At 43.3% G+C, this 18,864-nt stretch overlaps 2 protein-coding genes across 9 annotated transcripts in view; one reads left to right on the top strand and one right to left on the bottom strand.

Annotated features, from left to right (window-relative positions):
• Positions 1-7,959, bottom strand: part of COL4A3 (collagen type IV alpha 3 chain) — a 136,570-nt gene extending 128,611 nt beyond the window's left edge. For both annotated transcript variants that reach the window (XM_086719792.1, XM_086719793.1), the window contains exon 1: positions 7,675-7,959. In XM_086719792.1, coding sequence (XP_086575918.1) covers positions 7,675-7,761 — 87 coding nt within the window. In that variant the 5' untranslated portion in view covers positions 7,762-7,959. The remainder of the gene's footprint in view (positions 1-7,674) is intronic.
• Positions 7,876-18,864, top strand: part of COL4A4 (collagen type IV alpha 4 chain) — a 131,543-nt gene continuing 120,554 nt past the window's right edge. For 5 of the 7 annotated variants that reach the window (XM_086719787.1, XM_086719790.1, XM_086719784.1 and 2 more), the window contains exons 1-2: positions 8,221-8,477; positions 10,197-10,359. The gene's annotated coding sequence lies outside the window, so the exon portion shown is untranslated. Of the gene's footprint in view, positions 8,092-8,220; positions 8,478-10,196; positions 10,360-18,864 lie in introns of those variants that run through there. The other 2 variants (XM_086719786.1, XM_086719788.1) reach the window with 2 other exon arrangements.

Below are 18,864 nucleotides of genomic sequence, written 5' to 3'. Positions count from 1 at the left end.
GAGAGACAAAGCATAAGAGACTCTTAAAAACTGAAAACAAACTGAGGGTTGATGGGGGGTGGGAGGGAGGGGAGGGTGGGTGATGGGTATTGAGGAAGGCACCTTTTGGGATGAGCACTGGGTGTTGTATGGAAACCAATTTGACAATAAATTTCATATATTGAAAATAAAAAACAAAAACAAAAAAAAACCCCACACAAATATGTACAAGTGGTAATTCGTGCAGCTTTAAGCGTGATAGCCAAGGTCGACTACCTTGATTTTCTGGAGAAAAAGTTGTACAGATAGTTAGGTACAATCCATGCTGACCTACTGTCTTTAATTGAAGTTTGTCATTTTAATGTGTGTTGACTTCTTTTTTTTTTTTTAAGTTTATTTATTTAATCTGAGAGAGAGAGAGAGCACAAGTGGGCTAGGGGCAGAGAAAGAGAGGGAGAGTGAGAATCGCAAGCAGGCTCCATGCTGTCACTGCAGAGCCTGCCACAGGCTTGAACTCACGAACCAGAAGATCATGACCTGAGCCGAAATCAAGAGTTGGATGCTCAACCATCTGAGCCACCCAAGCACCCCTTGCCGTGTGCTTATTTCTTATGGCAAACAAGCATACAAAATGTGTTCCATTCAGAGATATGACCTTATGGACTGGCTCTCCCTCTCGTATCTGGACACCACGTATGTGGATCTGTGCTATCGAAGATGGTGGCCGCATGTGGCTACGGACATTTGAAATGTAACGTAGATACTCTGAATTAAGATGTTCTGGAAATGCAAAACAGACACTAGGTTTTGAAAACTTAATATGACAAAAAAGACCGTAAAACATGTACTAGTGTTTCTAACAGTGATTACATGTTGAAATTATAAAATTATGAATGCATGGGGAGAATATAAGGGAAAGGCAAAGACAGATTTCATTTAATTCACAGTTTTACTAGGGATCATGCCTGAAAACAAACTAGCTACTACAACCCCAGAGAAAAGCTCAAGAAGGAAAACTCTCCTCAGAGAGGGAGAGGCAGCTGAGAGAGGAAGCTGGTGGCTTTGCTGTTGTTGGCCTTGACCCCCACTCATCTAGTGGAAGTCAGAATGTATGCAGGAAGCAGGCAGTGGGAGGGCCTAGAGGAGGGTGGCCCTGAGAACACGAAAGGAAACATGTTTGGTGCCCCCATCCTCCCAAACCATTACTAAATAAGTCTATTCTAATGGGAAACAATTCTCCTGGGAGCCACAGAACTACTTTGTTGTTTTTTTAATCCCAGGACAGAACAGCTCCAATCTGTGAGCAATGAGGTGAAATGGAGGGGGTGGTGTGGGCTGAATGATGACAGAGGAAGCTTTTATTTCCCCCAAACTTCTCATTCACATTGTCTCCCCATGGGTGATCACCGATAGACACAGAAGAAACAGGACAGGCCCAGACCTGATTTTAATGAAATCATCGAAAAAGAATCAGAAAGTATTGAGTATGAAATGAGTATGTGTAAAATGAATGAGGGCATAAAAATGGGGGAAAATCTACAAAAAAAGACAAAAAAAAAATCCCAAGGCCCAAATAGATTTAGACTTCAGAAAGGACTTCTGGAACTGTCATTGAAATTAAAATTTAACGAATGAACATCGTCATGGCTAACGTTTATTGAACGATTACTATGTGACAGATATAGTGAAGTATGTATCATGAGTATTAAATCACTGAATCCTCATAAAATCCTGAAGTGAGTCTCTTACTTCCATTTTAAAATAAAGAAGTTGAGACAAAAATTTAAAAGCTGATAATTAATAGATCTGGGGTTATAAACCATGTCAAACGGTTCCATCCAGAGGTTGTTGTTTTTTTTTCATCACTGAAAATTACAATAGATTGAAAAATCAATCTACTGAAATTTCCAAACAGCAGAAGAGAGGATTAAAAATTGAAAGAGGTGTGGGGAGGATTCACAGGGGGCAGCGCAGGGGACGAAGCCCTTGAGGCAGAAGCTGAGAATGTTCCAAGTTGGTCTCAAGTCCAGCTGATAACTGGTCTCGTGGACAGTCTGGGGTAACCTCCGCAGTTCAGAACAGTTCTTCTGTTGGGGGGGGGGGGGGAGAGAATTTATCCAATGGCTCCCATCACCCACTGGTCAAAGATTTGCCCACAGGTGTTAATACCCTATACTCCTAAGGTCCAACAGGGAGCCATGAGTAGAGTCTAGAGGAACCATTAGGCTGTTCCAGGTACAAAGTCTGTGGCCAAGCTGGCAACTGGGGAAAGTCAGTGCCCACAGACCAGGAGCAAGGTGGGACCCAGAGGACCCAAGTGGCATATGAAAGGTATGTCTTATAAGGAGTTAGGAGGAATGGAAAAAAGATGAGAAGGTCCAGGATGCATCCTACGAATGCCAGGAATAGAGAGAGTGGGGAAGGAGAAATGTAAATCAGGAATATCTGAGATTTGATGAAAACTATAGACTCTCAGATTAAATATGCACTGAGTAGGATACATAAGAAACAAATGTGCACATACAAGTTTAATAACATGACTAAAAAATCTTGACCTAATTGGTAAATATATGTGTGTGTGTGTGTGTGTGTGTGTGTGTGTGTGTGTGTGTGTATCTTTAAGTCAGAATATCATTTCCATCAAAATTTAATTAAAAAATAAGATTAACTAGAAAATCTCCCTCTGTTTGGAAATTAAGAAATAAGGATTTAAATAACCCATAGGACAAATAAATCAATTAGAAAGGATTCTGAATTTAGTTATATTGAAATACCACTTACTAAAATGTGTGTGATGCAGTAAAAGCAGTATTTGGGGGGAAGGTCATTAGCCTTAAATGCATTTGGACTATTCAGAGTTGCTTGATTAAAGTCAAAATACAGGGGCAGCTGGGTGGCTCAGTCAGTTGAGTGTCCGACTTCGGCTCAGGTCATGATGTCGCAGTTTGTGAGTTCGAGCCCCGTATTGGGCTCTGTGCTGACAGCTCAGAGCCTTAAGCCTGCTTCAGATTCTGTGTCTCTCCATCTCTTGGCCCCTCCCCTGCTCATGCTCTGTGTCTGTCTCTCAGTAATAAATAAATGTTAAAAAACAATAAAAATAAAGTCAAAATAAAAATTCAACCATGTTTGCTGTATCTTTGATAGTTAGGCTATTAAATTTTGGGGAAAAACACATTGACAATAGCACTAAAAATATCAAATACTTAGAAATTAAAGAAACAGAAAACTTGAAAACATAGTGAGAAGTTAAAGCCCTGAAAAAACAGACCAATGAATGAATATAAACAGACTCCTATATGAATGAGTGCTTGGTACATGTTTGCAGATGTAACACTGCAAAGCAGGGGTGGGGGGGAAAGAACGGACTGTTCAATAAATAATGTTGGCACAATTTATCATATATATGGAAAAAGATAAAATCATATTCCTCAAGTAGAAAAACAATTCCAGGATTAAGAGTCCTAAATACAAAGGAGTTACATTACAAAACTTTTTCTTGACATAAGAGAACATTTTAATAATCCCAGGGAAGAAAAGGATTACTTTAATGAGACGCAAAACACAAAACATCAAGGAAAAATGGGACGTTTGAGATTGTAGAGGAAAAAAAAAGTTCTATGTTCAGCCACCAGTAGCTAAATTTAAGATAAATGAGACACTGGAATAACATACTTGCTGCACATTTAAATGGCAAAAGTGTGGCATCCAAAATATAGAAATGACTCCTAGTTATTAGCGAGGAAAAAGCGCAAGGCCACAACAGATCAGTAGGCAAAGAGCTGTCCATGCAGTTCACCCCGAGGTACATAAAAACCACCAACGAAAACATGAAAAGATACACGAGCTCCCTGGTCAAAACAAGATCCTATTCATACTCACTAACATCAAAACACATCAAGTTTTGCTGAGGATGTAGGGAAGCAGATACTCTGGCACATTATTGGCTCCACCATTTTGGAGTCTGTTTGGCAATTCCTCATGCAACTTAAATTATGCTTTCCCTTTGAATTCTACGTAGGAATTCCAAATCTAGTTGTCACAATGGTACCTACACGGAGCAGTTATGTTGTCGTGACTTTGTAAAACAAAACCATGGAAACCAACTTCCTGTGCTGGGGGGAATGGAAAAATAGACTGTGCTTTATTTGTATAACTGGATACTATGCATCAACCATCACATCCATATGTGTATACATGAATCACATCTATATGTATCAACATGGATAAAATCCAAAACCATAATATGGAGTGAGGGGAGCAAGCTTATGAATGTGAAACCATTTATTGCATTTGAAGGACCACAAAACGAAAACATTTATTTTTCATAGTGACTAACACACACACACACACACACACACACACACACACACACACACACACACACAAAATGGATAAATACAGAACTGTGCACAAAAGAGGGGGCAAAGAACATGTGGATGACTTTTTATATATATACATGTTGTTTTCCCTAAAGGGAGAGACCTGAGAACAAACGGGTCAAAGCCTATTAATACTTGCCTAATCTCAGGGGTGAATAAATTGGTGTCTGTTACACTTTCTGTTTGTTTCAACTTCATTCTTAAAATTTAAACATGAAACCAGTTGAGAAAGCATCTTCCCTAAATGTAGCTGTTATTCAGCTCCTGATATTTGCTTGCTGTATTTCTGCTCTGTCTGGAACTTTAAGGCAAAAAGAATGATAAACCATACCTCAAACCATGAACCTCACCTTCTGCAGATATCAAAGGAGGAGCTGTCTCCAGCCCATCTCCTAAATCTATTTATTGCCTGAGGCAACAGCAATGTACCTCCCAGGTTCAAGTTGCTGAGCTGGGCCTGGCCATGGCGGTAGAACCAGAGGATGAGCTGAACAGACAGGCCAGGGACTGGTTTTCACTCAGGGCACTTTAGAACAAACTGTGTGGGTGGACAGTTCCACCCAGTCTGAACTCAGAATGTGGGCTCAACATCGCTAGTCTCTCCCTGTTTTGAGAAACTGCTAAAATCAAATTGCAGAAATTTAGAGCAAAATGATGTTTGTAACCAGTGTAGCACCAAGATGATAAATACCGTGGCCCAAAGGCTCAATTTAGCCGGCACTTACACATTATTTGACCCCAAGTTTATTTAGCCCTTTACAAAAAACATGGTGTGTTTTGTAAAGTTTTGACTTATTTGCTAACATCTAGACTTTGAGAGATTTCTAATGGAAATTGGACACTACCACGCCCCCCCCGCCCCCCAACTGCCCCTGCTTCTCCGCTGAGAAAAGCAGGGATTCTGGCATTATTGATCTTGGAGTCTAGAATGCCCACAAATGGTTGGCCCTGAAGACTGGCCCCTACTCCATGGCCTGACTCATTATCTCACCTGCTGGCCTCACCAGAGGTTTCAGCCTCATTTTACAGATGAGAAAACTGAGGTTCAGAGAGGTCAAGTGCCCTGCCCAATGCCAGAGTTACCCTGTGGAGGGAGCCTTGCTGGCTGGCACTCTTTGGACGAGTTACTGGTTAACTTATGATTCCTTTTCTCTACAGACATTTCATGGTTTCTAATGACAATTTTTATGTAATTCAGCAAGTGCAATGGAAAGGATAATTCTTATAAATAGTAACAAAGACTTGCTTCAAGTGATGATAAAAATAATACAAATGAATTAATTGTAGTATCAGCAAGAAAATCACCGAGATTTGGCCAAATTCAAGACAGAAATTTTACATGTAAAAAAAAGAATAAGGGAATATGACAACATAATTAGAAATTGGTATAATTAGAGGTTGCATGATCATAGAGCATCACTTTTTCAGGCTGATTGTTACATACCCCTCTTTCTCCATCCTTCCCCAACCTCACCTCTTCTTTGGAGTCTGGAAGGATGTGCAAACCCTGCTCTGGACCTCTGCCTCAACATACACTTCCCACAACATATACTCCCTTTAGGTTTCTTGCTTGTTGGACTTATTTGCTCCTGTATTAAAGTTGGTAGACAATCTACATTGACTTAAATGAGATTACTATAGCATGCTCAGAAGTATTGGGTTGGGCATTCCTAGTCTATGCAAAGTGCATTTTTGTTAGAACCAGCTACATGAAGAGATTACATGGCTCACAAAATCCTTTAGAATGTAAAACACTAAGTCACCTAAGTGTAAATTAACAGGGGGATGATTCAATTAACTTTGGCATATTCATATATTGTGGAAAGTCATGCAACAGGGCAAAAAGAAAAAGAAGTAAATCTATCTTAAATACTAACATGGACAGGGGCGCCTGGGTGGCTCAGTTGGTTAAGCTCCCAACTCTTGATTTCAGCTCAGATCATGATCTCATGGTTAGTGAGATCGAGCCCCTGTCAGGCTCTGTGCTGGCAGCATGGAGCCTGCTTGATATTCTATCTCTCCCTCTCTACACCCCTCTCCCTCTCCCCTCTCATGCTCTCTCTCTCTCTCTCACACACAAAATAAACTTAAAATAAATTAATTAACTAAATACTAACATGGACAGATCTGTAGGTTGCAAAAGGATACATATAGCATGATATCAGTTATGTTAAAAACCACCAATAAAATTACATGTTGTTTGTGAGTCTGTTTAGTATGTAAATGCACAGAAAATGTCCACAAAGAAACACGAAGTGGTCAGTGGATGACCTTTGTTTGGACAGGGAGGGAAAGAGGTATGAAGATGCCAAAGAGGGTTTTAGCTTCATCTCTCGTGTCTTAATTTAAAAGAAAAAATAGATAACATGTGGTCATAGAGTCTAACGATCTTTATAGGTAACATTTATTTATGTGACTACTGACCTCCAATTACAATCTCAATCATGAAATTGTAAAACTGCTCATCCATGGGAATGACACTGACGCTGCCTTAACACCCAAATTAACTTTTTACGTGTAAAAATCACAAAAGTCATCTGAGAAGTTAAATTTCACTTCCACCGAGTTCAAGTAAGTCAAACTAGGAATCAAAACACTTTGGAGGACACCCAGTTCATCTTTAATTGCAAAGAGTAAGAAGTATGGAGTGCTTTTAAGTGAATCTGGGATCTCTCAAGTTATGAGTTAAAATCAAAGTGACAGACTGCTTAATTCATCCTAACATGAGTTTTATTTCTAAGGTGCTACTAACTTTTCAGTGACGGCATTAGCTTTTCCCAACAGTGCTGACAGAACACTGGAGTGGGAGTTCGAACGAGGGGGAAACCGAACCCCAGAGAGGTCAGAGTTCAGTGTGAGGTGACAACTAAGAAATGTCAGGGCTGGGGCCCTCTGTGCTCTCTGCCAGGCCATGCTGCCTGCTCTGATTCACCAGTGTGACATCGCATGTCTCTATATCCGGTGTTCTCATCCCTGGCCATTATCTACCCACGTCTGTCTGTCTATCTATCTATCTATCTATCTATCTATCTATCTATCTATCTATCTATCTACTTATCTATCATCTACCTCTGGAGACTTTCCCCAGTATCCCTGGCTCCTAGGGAACCAGACCAGCTTGCTCCCCGCCTTTCCCAAGTAGCCTTCTTCCAGCGTATTCCACCTGTTTCCCCCGGCATCCCCGCTCGCTCGCATCCCCACGCTGCCTGCCCAGGCACGCGCGCACCGGGCAGGGACTCCCAGGACTGCGCCCCGCGGGTGGGGCCCGCGCGTCCCCGGAACGCGGGGCTGGGGGGTCGCGCCGCCCCGCACTCACCTTGCCTGTCGTGGGCGCCGCCGCCAGGAGCACCAGCAGGAGCTGCAGCAGCAGCGCGGGCGGCCTCCGCGCCGTCCCGGAGCGCATGGTGGGCGCCGGCTCAGAGCCCCGGCGTGTCCAGTGACCCGCAGGCTCTGCGGCCACCGCGTCCCTCGCGCGGCGCGGGTTGGGGAGCCCGGCTGTGAAGCTCGCCTCGCCAGCCCGCCGGGGGCGGGTTTTGCAGGGCTCAGCCGCGCCGTCCGTCCCTGCCCACTGAGGCTTTTGACTGCGGCTCCAAGGGAGGGAAGAAGTGGCGCAGGTCCCGCCCTCGTCCCCCCTCCCCTTCAACTCACCAGGCAATGTCCCTCCGAGCCGGGCACCGTGCCCAGGAGCGCAGCGGAGGCCGCGCGCGGCGGGGCAGGTGGGCGCGGATCCAGGGTAAGGGGTTCGGAGAGGATGCTCCCGAGGTCCTGGGGCCGGGGCGGGGCCTGGGGGGCGCGGGTCGGAGGTGGGGAATTTGGGGGTGTGCGTTGGGGAGGCGGCGGAGCGGGGTGGGGGGAGTGGCCAGCGGCCGTGCCCAGATTAAGCGGGAGGCGCGCCGGGCGTCGGCACTCGGGCGGCCCTGCCTGCTCTCGGCTCCCGCGGCGGTGCCCTCTCGCCGCTTCTCCACCCGCCGCCAACGTGCAGCCGCCGCGCGGGGCCGTGAAAGCGCAGGGACCAGGCCGCCGGGTCGCGCGTGGGTTCGGACGCGGCGGAACCGGGACGTGCGCGCCGCGCGGGCTGCGACCGGGCGGCTTCCGGCGCGGCGAGCGTCCCCCCGCGAGGTAAGACGCCCATCGCCCAGTCGGGGCCACCGCAGCCCGCCCCCCCCCCCCCCCCACCAGGCCCCGGGCACCTGCCCTGGGGAGTGCGGGGCGGGGGCAGGCAGTGGAGGAAGCGTGGCCTGTGAGGGTGGCGGGAGGGGCTGCGGGGTTGGGGCCCCGGGGTCACCAGAGGAGAGCTTGTCTGGCTCCCGGGCTTGTCTGCCTGGGCTTGAACTGGGCGCTGTGTGTTGATTAATTTGGAGGCTCGAGTTACCAGCCTGGCAGTCTGGGCACTCGGGAATGCCAAGAGCAGGAGGCAGCTGAGGGGAAAGAGAAAGCCCATCCTATTCTCTGCTACGTTGAACTGGCTTTTCAGGGTAAATCTTATCTGCGGAAACGCAGGGGAAAATCAAGAGCCAACTTCGTCCTGGGTGTCGAGCTCCTGAGAGGGCCTTTCGTGAACGCGGATACAAACGCGCAGGGTCTTGCTTCTTAGAGCCCTGTCTTCAGATCAGTGAACCGACGTGCCACTCACCACGTTGGTTCCGGGGTGGGGGTGGGGGGGGGTGCATTTAGATCCCTTCTGGGAATCATGTCATTACATACAGAAAAATACAATTAAATCAGAATCACTTCTACTGGAGTACAAATCAGAGCATCAAAGTGGTGATACAACCGCAGAGGTGCAACCTTATCGTTGCACTGAACACCCCTCTGTCTAACGGCAGATCCGTTCAACAACTGTAATCTCCAGTAGTGGTGACGGCAAAACTAAGATGTGAAAGTATTAGCGGATGCAAACTCCCAAGAAGTGCCCATGCTATTGTAGTTTGTAGCCTGTATTCATCACTGCCGGAAATGGGGAACTTCCAGGAAAGGTTAGAGAAAAGGGACATGGGCTTTTTGTTGCCATACGTTCAACAGGCCACCTGAATTCCGTCTCCATGTTAAGCGCCCCTGCTTTGGGGCAGTGTTGCTGACATCTGCAGTAGATGGCCATCAAATGCCAAGTGTGAAATGTGTGGTTTGGTCAGTGATTGTGGGGAACCACTTGCTGGCACTTAGAATAGGGTTGATTATTGTGTTAGACCTATGTAGCCATGTACGTAGGCAAAACCCTAACAGCGGATGGATGAAGACATCTCCTCTTCCCCCCCACCCTTTTTTTTTTTTTTTTTTTGGCTGGAGAGTGAATTTTACCGTCTTCCCTCTGTTTTTCATGCCAGCGATTGTCAACTGTGGCTGTGCATTAGAAGCTCCTAAGAAGTTCTAAAAATCCTGATACCCAATGCATCCCAAGCCAGTCACACCAGACCTTTCACGGGTAGGACTCAGGTGTGCTGTAAAATTCCCTGGAAATTCCCGTGTGCAACTGTGTTTGAGAGCTACTGTTTTACATGCAAACTTTGGTTAGCTGAATTGAATTAGGGTCTCTTCTTTGTAGAAAAATCCAAAGGACATATGTTAAACTCTTTAGCACACATAATGTTGCATTGTGGTACGGAGTAGCTTCTCCCTATTGACAGGGAAGGCTCTTAAGGAACCTCCTCCTGGCACCCTTGTTAGGTAGGACATCAGGTGCTCAGTTGATGAAATATGAGTGTCCAAGAATTCCAAAAGATGTATGATAATATTCTATGAACTCACATTACTTCGTAGACAAAAAAAAAAAAAAAAAAAAAATCAAAACAAAAAAACCCCCTCAATGCTAGTGCTGAATCCCCTCTCTTTTAATTCCAGAAGATTTCTCCATTTTGGATTTCAATTCCTTTTCCTGAAACCAAGTCATTTTGAAAGAAGATCAGACTTGGCTTTGTCGACTTTGAAATGGGAGGCAGCCATCAACTGCAAGTCGCTTCTGATGCTGCAACAGAGCAGGAAAGAAACCTGTGATGTAAACACGGTAAGGAGGAAGCAGTTGTTAAGAGCTTGGTCTCTGGGGTAGACTCTGGATTTTGAGTCCTTTCCATACCTGCTAGTGTGAGCTAAACTATCTGGGATGGCGTCTTCTCTTCTGTAAAATGGGCGTAATCATGCTCCCCACCTCAAGGAGCTGTAGGAATCCAGTGCAGCAAGGCATTAGAAGCTCTTTGTCCAGGGTCTTCCCCAAACAAGCACATTTTGGGATCTGATTCTCCAGGCGCATAAAGGAAAGTAGGGTGAACGCGATTAGAAATGGCGGCACAAGATAGAGATGCTCTTCTCAACTCAGTAGGAGTAGGAGTTCCTCAGTAGGAAAGGGCAAGGGTCAAACACGCCCCACTAGCTCCCTTGAGGTCAACCCACTACTAAGGCATCTAGAACAATGTTACTTGGCATCCTGAGAGCAGTAGCTTCGGCATTCTGGAGAGCTGGTTACAAATGCAGAGTCTCAGGGCACCTGGCTGGCTCAGTCAGCAGAACATGTGACTCTAGATCTCAGCGTTGGGAGTTCGAGCCCCGTGTTGGGCATGGACCCTACTCAAAAAAAAAAAAAAAAATGCAGAATCCTAGGCGCTACCCCAGACCCATTGAATCAGAGCCTGCATTCACCAAGGTCTCCCACTGATTCCTCCTCACATTAAACTTTGAGAAGTGGCTTGTCTAAAAGCCAGATTTTACCACCCATCCCTCACCTCCCCACCACATACATACACTCTCCTTTGGTACAGTGTTGTATACCTGAAACTAATGTAATATTCTGTGTCAACTGTACTTCAATTAAAAAAAAAATAGTCACACCCAGACACACATAGACACACAAAATGTTTGGTACACTCACTAGGTAGTGTCAGTAAACCAGAATTCTTGGGGTGAAGGGACTTGATTTTTCACCGTTGGTTCTTAAAATGTGGTAAAGTAGAAGGAAAGTGGGGGATGGCTCTTTTTGTACGTACAAAGGATACAGAGGTCTCTACTTTTGATGTTGATGGCAGATGAAAGTTTTGAACAAAATGAAGTGGTCGTTTTGACAAGCCTTATGTTATTATTTTGCCCCTTTTCCATAATGACAACATCATGTGGGTTTTCTACACGGTACTTAAATATATAGTGGTCACTTCCTTCCCTTTGAGTGTAAGCCCCGTGAGGGTAGGGGTCCTTTTGGCGTTCTTTACTGTTGGTAAATGAACGACTTAAGTGATGTAACCAGTTGCCTCAGGATTCACACCCAGGTCTGTTTTCTTCCAAAGTTCCTGATCTTTCTATAGCCTTTATTGTACAGGGATGTGCCTCTGCTTTCGATGAGGTGGCCGTAGCTCCTCCTTTCCTTAATCTTTTTTTTTTTTTTTTTTTTTTTGCTTCATCTCCCCATTTAGCCATCCCTTTTGTTTCAAAAACCTTCTCTTTGCAGCACCTCGAAAACAGACGTTTAGGTTGTTTTTGAGTCTCAGAGTCATTATCAACTCCTGTCAGCTCTTTTCCATTTTACATCTCTGGATTCCTTCACTGCTTTTCTAAGCTCCTACCCAGTTCCTGCACTTACCATCCATGGATTACGGTAGCCTTCTAGCCAGTGCCTTGCAAGTTCCCTCTGAAACCCATCTTCTAAGACATTGTCGGAGTTCCACTTAAAATTGCACGTCGTATGGGAAAAGACCGATTGCTTTTGGAACAGTTAGAAACAGTCCCCAAATTTCAGAGGCTTCCAGTAACAAGATTTTCCCTCTCTGTTTACATTACATATTCACCCCAGAGTGTGGGGAGGCGAGAGAGGGGAGGATGCTTTGCTTATGATAGCCACTCAGGAACCTCCTGGAAATTCCCATGCAACATGTTCTCTCATCTCAGAAGGGGGAGAGGATGTGTCAAGTAAGAAACTGCTCTGAAAGCTTCCACAGGGATGTGGCTCATACTCATTATACTAAACTGGCGTTTCATTGGCCAAAGTGGTCACTTGACCACACTTCATTTTGTAAGGGATGGGGAAAGACTACCACACGCCTGCAAAGAGGGCTGGAAATATTTGGTGAATGTTAGTAATGCCCATCATCTACATCGTAGCACTTGCTTACTTTAAAGCCTCCAGAAACCCTTCTTTGTCTGCTTTGCAGCTGATTCCACGCTTCTTAGAATAGAACAGGGTGGTCTAAAATCAACTTTTTGTACTGCATTTTACTTTTCTGGATTACAAGGCCTTTGAGGGCGGGTACAGAAGGTGATGTTTTTTTTTAACATAATAGATGCAAAATTAATTTACTGAGTTGTGATTTTTGTACAAGAAACAGTCAGTACCTATCGAAAGTACACGACGCGAGGAGCTTCACAGGTGCATTCATCCCGTGCCACCCACACCACAGTCACGACGCAGAGCTTTTCTCTGGCTTGCTGCCCCTTTGCAGCCCATCTCTCGCCACTCCCGTCCCCAGGCAAACATCGATCTGCTTTCTGTCACTGTAGATTGCTTGGCATTTTCTGGAATTTTATACAAATGGAATCAAACAGTGCGTCCCCTTTGTGTCTGGCTTCTTTGACTCAGCGGAATGCTGGTGAGATCCCTCCGTGCCGTGTGTAACAGCAGTTTGTTCCTGTAGCTTCCACCGGATGCCTATCAGCTTTTCAAACGCCGTTTACCAGCGGTTGGACATTTGATTTGTCTCCAGTTAGGGGGCTGTTACAAATAAAGCGGCTGTGGATACTTGTGCGCAAGGCTTGTGTGCCCATGTGCTTCCGGTGCTCTTGAATAAATGCCTAGAAGTGACATGGCTAGACCACAGGGTAGGTGTATGTTTAATTACAAAAGAAGCTGTTTTCCAAAGTAGTTGTATCATTCTGTGTTCTCACCTGGATTCTGTGTTCTCACCCGCATTCCGTGTTCTCCCCCACATTCTCTGTTCTCCTCCACAATGTGTGAGAGCTCTAGCTCCTGCATATATTTCTGACACATTCTTTTGGTATCCTCAATCTTTTTAATTTTATTCTTTTTTTTTTAACTTTATTTTGAGAGAGAGAGAGAGAGAGAGAGAGAGAGCACGAGCAGAGGAAGGGCAGAGAGAAAGGAAGAGAGAGAATCCTAAGCAGGCTCCATGCTGTCAGCATGGAGCCCGACGTGAGGCTGGATCCCATGACGGCGAGATCATGACCTGAGCTGGAATCAAGAGTCTGGACGCTCAACTGACTGAGTCACCCAGGCGCCCCGTCTTAGTTTTATTCTGATGGTTATACAGTGGTGTGTCAATGTGTTTTTTTTTTCATTTGCCTGATAACTCATGATGCTCAACCTCGTTTCATGTACTTCTTAACCATTCGTAGAACTTCTTTTCTGAGGTGTCTGTTCAAATCTATTCCCCATTTTAAAAACATTGATTGTTTGGGGTGCCTGGGTGGCTCAGTCGGTTAAGTGTCCATCTCTTGATTTCGGCTCAGGTCATGATCTCATGGTTCGTGAGATCGAGCCCCTGTGTTGGGCTCTGCACTGACACTGTGGAGCCTGCTTGGATTTCTCTCTCCCTCTCTCTCTGTTCCTCCCCTGCTCTCTCTCGAACTCTCCCTCGAGCTTGAGCTCTCTCTCAAATAAATAAACAAGCTTAAGAATAAAAAATAAAAAAAAATGTTCCTCTTCTTACTGTTGAGTTATATTAGTTGTTTATATATATATATATTATTTTATTATTAAAACAATGTTTTTTCAATGTTTGTTCATTTTTGAGAGACAGAGACAGAGCGCAAACAGGGGAGGAGCAGAGAGAGAGAGAGAGAGAGAGAGAGAGACAAAATCTGAAGCAGGCTCCAGGGTCTGAGCTGTCAGCACTGAGCCCAATGCAGGGCTCGAGCCCATGAGCCAAGAGATCATGACCTGAACCGAAGTTGGATGCTTAACCGACTGAGCCACCCAGGAGCCCCAGGATCTGTTTTAAATTTGCTTTTCTTATACGGATATCCAGCTGTCCCAGCACCATTTGTTGAAAAGACTTCTCTTTCTCCACTAAATCGTCTTGATTTTAATAGAAAATCAATTAATTGTCTATATTTGGGTCTTTTATTTGTTCCTCTCATATACCTGTCTCTTCTTTCACCAATGTTACATTTCCTTAGTACTATAGCTTTCGAGCAGGTTCTTGAAATCAGGGTATGCAAGTTCTCCAACTTTGTTGTTCGTTTTTTAAAAAATAGCTTATGCTGTCCTAGATAATTTGAACTTACATATATGTGTATTTGATCAGCTCACGTCGTGTTAAGGACAGTGGTGTCTACATTCATGAGGGGTATTGATCTATAGTTGTCTTGTAATATCCTCATCTAGTTGGTATTTGAATAATACTTACCTCATAAAATGAGTTGCCTAGCATTCTATCTTCTATTTTCTGTAAGAGTATTTGAAGAATTGATGTCATTTCTTCCTTAAATATTTGATAGAATTCACCGGTGAAGCCAGCTGACCCTGGAGTTTTCCTTGTGGAAGGTTTTGAATTTCATTTAATTATCGTGAATTTAACTGATATAGGGCTATGCAGATTTTCTGTTGCTTCCTGTGTCAGTTTTGATAATTTTCATCTTTCTTGGAATGTGTTCATTTTTTATACATTATCAAATGTATTAGTATATAATTGTTCAGAAGATTCTGATCTTTTTAAAAACATTTTTAATGTTTATTTTTGAGAAAGAGAGAGAGAGAGAGAGAGAGAGCACACACACACACACACAAGCGGGGGAGGGGCAGAGAGTGAGGGAGACATAGAATCAGAAGCAGGCTCCAGGCTCTGAGCTGTCAGCACAGAGCCTGACGCAGGGCTTGAACCCATGAACTGTGAGATCATGACCTAAGCTGAAGTCGGACTCTTAACCGACTTGAGCCACCCAGGCCCCCCTGATCTTTTTAATACCTGTAGATCTGTCATGTTTTCCCCTTTGTCATTTTTGACAATGGTAATTTATCAAGTTGATCAATTTTATTTACCTTTTTAAAAACTGAAGAGCCAAGGTTAGAGTTTCATTCATTGTTCTCTATTGCTTGAATGCTTTTTCTTCTGTTGAGTTCCTGTTCTACCTTTATTATTTCTTAGCTTTGATTAATTTGTTCTTCTTTTCCTCATTTTCCAGAATAGGAGCTTAGATAATTGATTTAGACTTTTCTTCTTTCCTAATATGAACATTTATAGATATATTTTCTTTGCCTCTGTTGGGTAAGTTATATCCCATAAATTTTGATGTGTTGTTTTCATTATCACTCAGTTCAAAATATTTTCTTTGACTCATGGGTTATTTGGAGTGTGTTAATTTCCAAATATTTGGAAATTTCCTAGGTGGTTTATGAAGTTGAGTCTGAATTCAATTCTCCACAAGATTTCAATCTTTTGGAATCTATTGAGATTGTTTCATGTTCCAGTGTATGGTCTATCTTGGTAAACACACTACATCCACGTGGGGGAAAGAATATATATTCAGTAGTTGTTGGGTGTAGTCTTTTATATATATAAATTAGGGCAGGGTGGTTGATGGTGTTCTTCAGATCTTCTGTGTCTTGACTGATACTTTCTACCTTGTTCTATCAAATATCAAGAGAAGAGTTAGTGTCCCAAGTATGTTTGAAAAATTATCTATTTCTTTTTTTAGTTTTCCAATTTTTGCTTCCCGTATTTTGAAGTTCTGCTACTAAGTCCCTATATTTATGATATGTGTTGCTTTCTGGTATATTAACTTTCTGATCCGTATCGTGTTGCATAAGAGATTTTCAAATCTCTTATGTGCCATTGGCATAGCCAGTCTGCCTTTCTTGTATGCACTATTTGTGTGGGAGATGTTTTCCTGGCCTTTGCTTTCAATATATTTGTGTCTTTTTATTTAAAGTGTGTATTTTATGGCATATAGTTGGCTTTTTCTTTTTTAAATCAAGTATGGCAGTCTTTGCCTTTTAGTAGGAATTTTTAGTATATTTTCATATAAACTAGTTGATAGGATTATAGTTAGGTCTGCCATTTCTCCATTTATTTTCTGTCTCAGTTCCTTTTTTGGGGATTCTTTTATGTTATTCAATTTTTTTAGTATTCCATTTTAATTTTTCATTGGCTTCTACTTATATCTTTCTGAATTGTTTTTAGTGGTTACTTTAGTGATTACAATACACATCTTTAACTTTCCCCGATCTACTTAAAAGTAATATTGATTACTTCAGGTAAAGAAAATTCATTTTAGTATCTACAGGGCCTAGCATGGTATTTGATACAAAATGGGAGATGGATAGAGATTTCTTGAATGAACAAAATCATAGGTATTTATTTACGTTGTACCAAAAGTATATGGAGTTGATTCCAGAAAAAAACTTTCTGGCGAATGCCAGGCAAGTTAACTGAAATTCACTTCAAATTTTAAACATTATTACATTTTTAGTTGACTTGAATTTACAAATCTTATAATTTTCATGTATAGTCAAAATTCTGTGTACTATTTTATTTTTTACACATGCTTAATACTTTTGTTGTAAAAAATTAATATAGACCTCTTCTTACCTTAATTTCTGAAGTTTGGAAAAAAAATCTCACTTTCCAATTTTAGAACACGGAGACAATGTTACTTTAATAATAGAATTCTTTATGTTTTCGTGAAACTTCCAGCTGTTAGTCATCTCGGCCACTCTGCCCACATGATATCCTCTTCCCATACCTAGCATGCTGTCTTGGCTTTGAGCAGTTATTTACTGGTGCATAATGTCCACACAGAAACACTGAATGTGTTTTATGGTCTGCAGCAACCTGTGGGATGGGCTAGCTTTGAAGCCTAGGTTTGAGGGATGCCCTTGAAACGTTTATTAGGTTCCAGAGGTCAGAAGCATCCCGAGAAGAGTCTAGTTCCAGGTCTTGCCCCAAAGGAGAGACCCAGTAGGAGATTCTGAGTTTCTAGGAGCCAGCTCCTGCCAGACACAAGGCAGATGGACACTGGGTAGAAGACAGAAATGCAGCCAGAGGAAAAGGAGATAGTTAAGCTCTCCTCAGAAAAGGTACAAGACTCACATGACTACTGTGCTCCTTCTCACCAAGACAAAGCTTTCCTCCTGTCTTGGAACCAACTGCACACTCACCCTACTTTGTTTACCTTTAAAGTTCATTTGGACACATTTTGTGAAATCTTTCTTTCTTTCTTTTCTTTTCTTTTCTTTTCTTTCTTTCTTTCTTTCTTTCTTTCTTTCTTTCTTTCTTTCTTTCTTTCTTCGCCTACATGGCTACCTTAAATGTTTGAATATTCAACTTTCCTACGTTTTAGTGAGAAACGATGCCCTTTAAGATTTCCAACTGTCCTATAGAAGTTTCTAGATTTGCGATCCCAAACATACAGACCTTCACACAAGAAAAATTCAAGTTTTCGGTGTTTCATGGGAAGCTGAATGTCTTTGTATCATAGTGTTCCCATTACATTCAGAAATGACTCTCCCTGCTGCTGCTATTATTGAAGGCTAAAGTTGTTCTTAGAGATGAATTCCTGAAACTCATCCATGAATTTTCATGAATTTTGAAGCTGTGTTGTGTCATGGCTAATAAGGAAGTCTTTGGAGTTTGAATCCTGGGTATGCCACTTACTGCGTGTGTGACTTACTTGTAAAAGAAGTAATCATAATATTTAACTCAGGGTTACTGTGAAGGTTGCAGCTCTGTGTTAAGCCCTTAGCAGTGCTTAGCATATAGGTGGTCCTCTGGCAATGCTGCTCATTATAATTTCTAAAAAAAAAAAATTATGTTTATTTATTTTTGAGAGAGAGAGAGAGAAGAGTGCAGACTGGGGAGGGGCAGAGAGAGAGGGAGACACAGAATCCGAAGCAGGCTCCAGGCTCTGAGATGTCAGCAGGGAGCCTGATGCGGGGCTTGAACCCATGAACTGTGAGATTATGACCTGAGCCGAAGTCAGACGCTCAACTGATGGAGCCACCCAAGTGCCCCTATACTTTCTTATGGTCGTGGTGTTGGTGACTATTGTGATGATGGCGAAGAGGAGGAGAAAGGAAAGCAGAAGAGGAGAAGGAGGGCTAAGAAGTGTGTGTGTGTGTGTGTGTGTGTGTGTGTGTGTGTGTGTGTGTGTGTAGTGGGGCAGGGGTTAGAGGGAACTGCAGCAACAGTGATACCAGAAGGACCTGTCTTTCTGGTTGATAAACCCCAATGCCAGCCTTTTCCTAAGGTCTTCTCCAACTTATGTTAACTCTGTGATTCTCCACTAACTGAAGATTCTTCATCTCCCTCCATAATTTCTCTCTCCATGTTTTTTTTCAAATTTTTATTTATTTATTTTGAGAGAGGGAGAATGACAGCAAGAGAGTGGGGGAAGGGCAGAGAGAGAAGGAGACAGGATCCCTCTGTCACGCCATCAGCGTAGAGCCAGATGTGGGGCTCAAGCTCATGAGCCGTGAGATGGTGACCTGAGCCGAGATCTAGAGTCGGACACTCAACCAACTGAGCCACCCAGGCGCCCCTGTCCTTATGTTTAATAGGTACTTTGGGAGGGTCTG

Source organism: Puma concolor, chromosome C1 (assembly GCF_028749965.1).
Source record: "Puma concolor isolate L17-30 chromosome C1, mPumCon1.1.hap2, whole genome shotgun sequence".
NCBI lineage: Eukaryota > Metazoa > Chordata > Mammalia > Carnivora > Felidae > Puma > Puma concolor.
The sequence above is the reverse complement of the archived record's forward strand: the minus strand, read 5'-3'. Positions and strand labels throughout refer to the sequence as shown.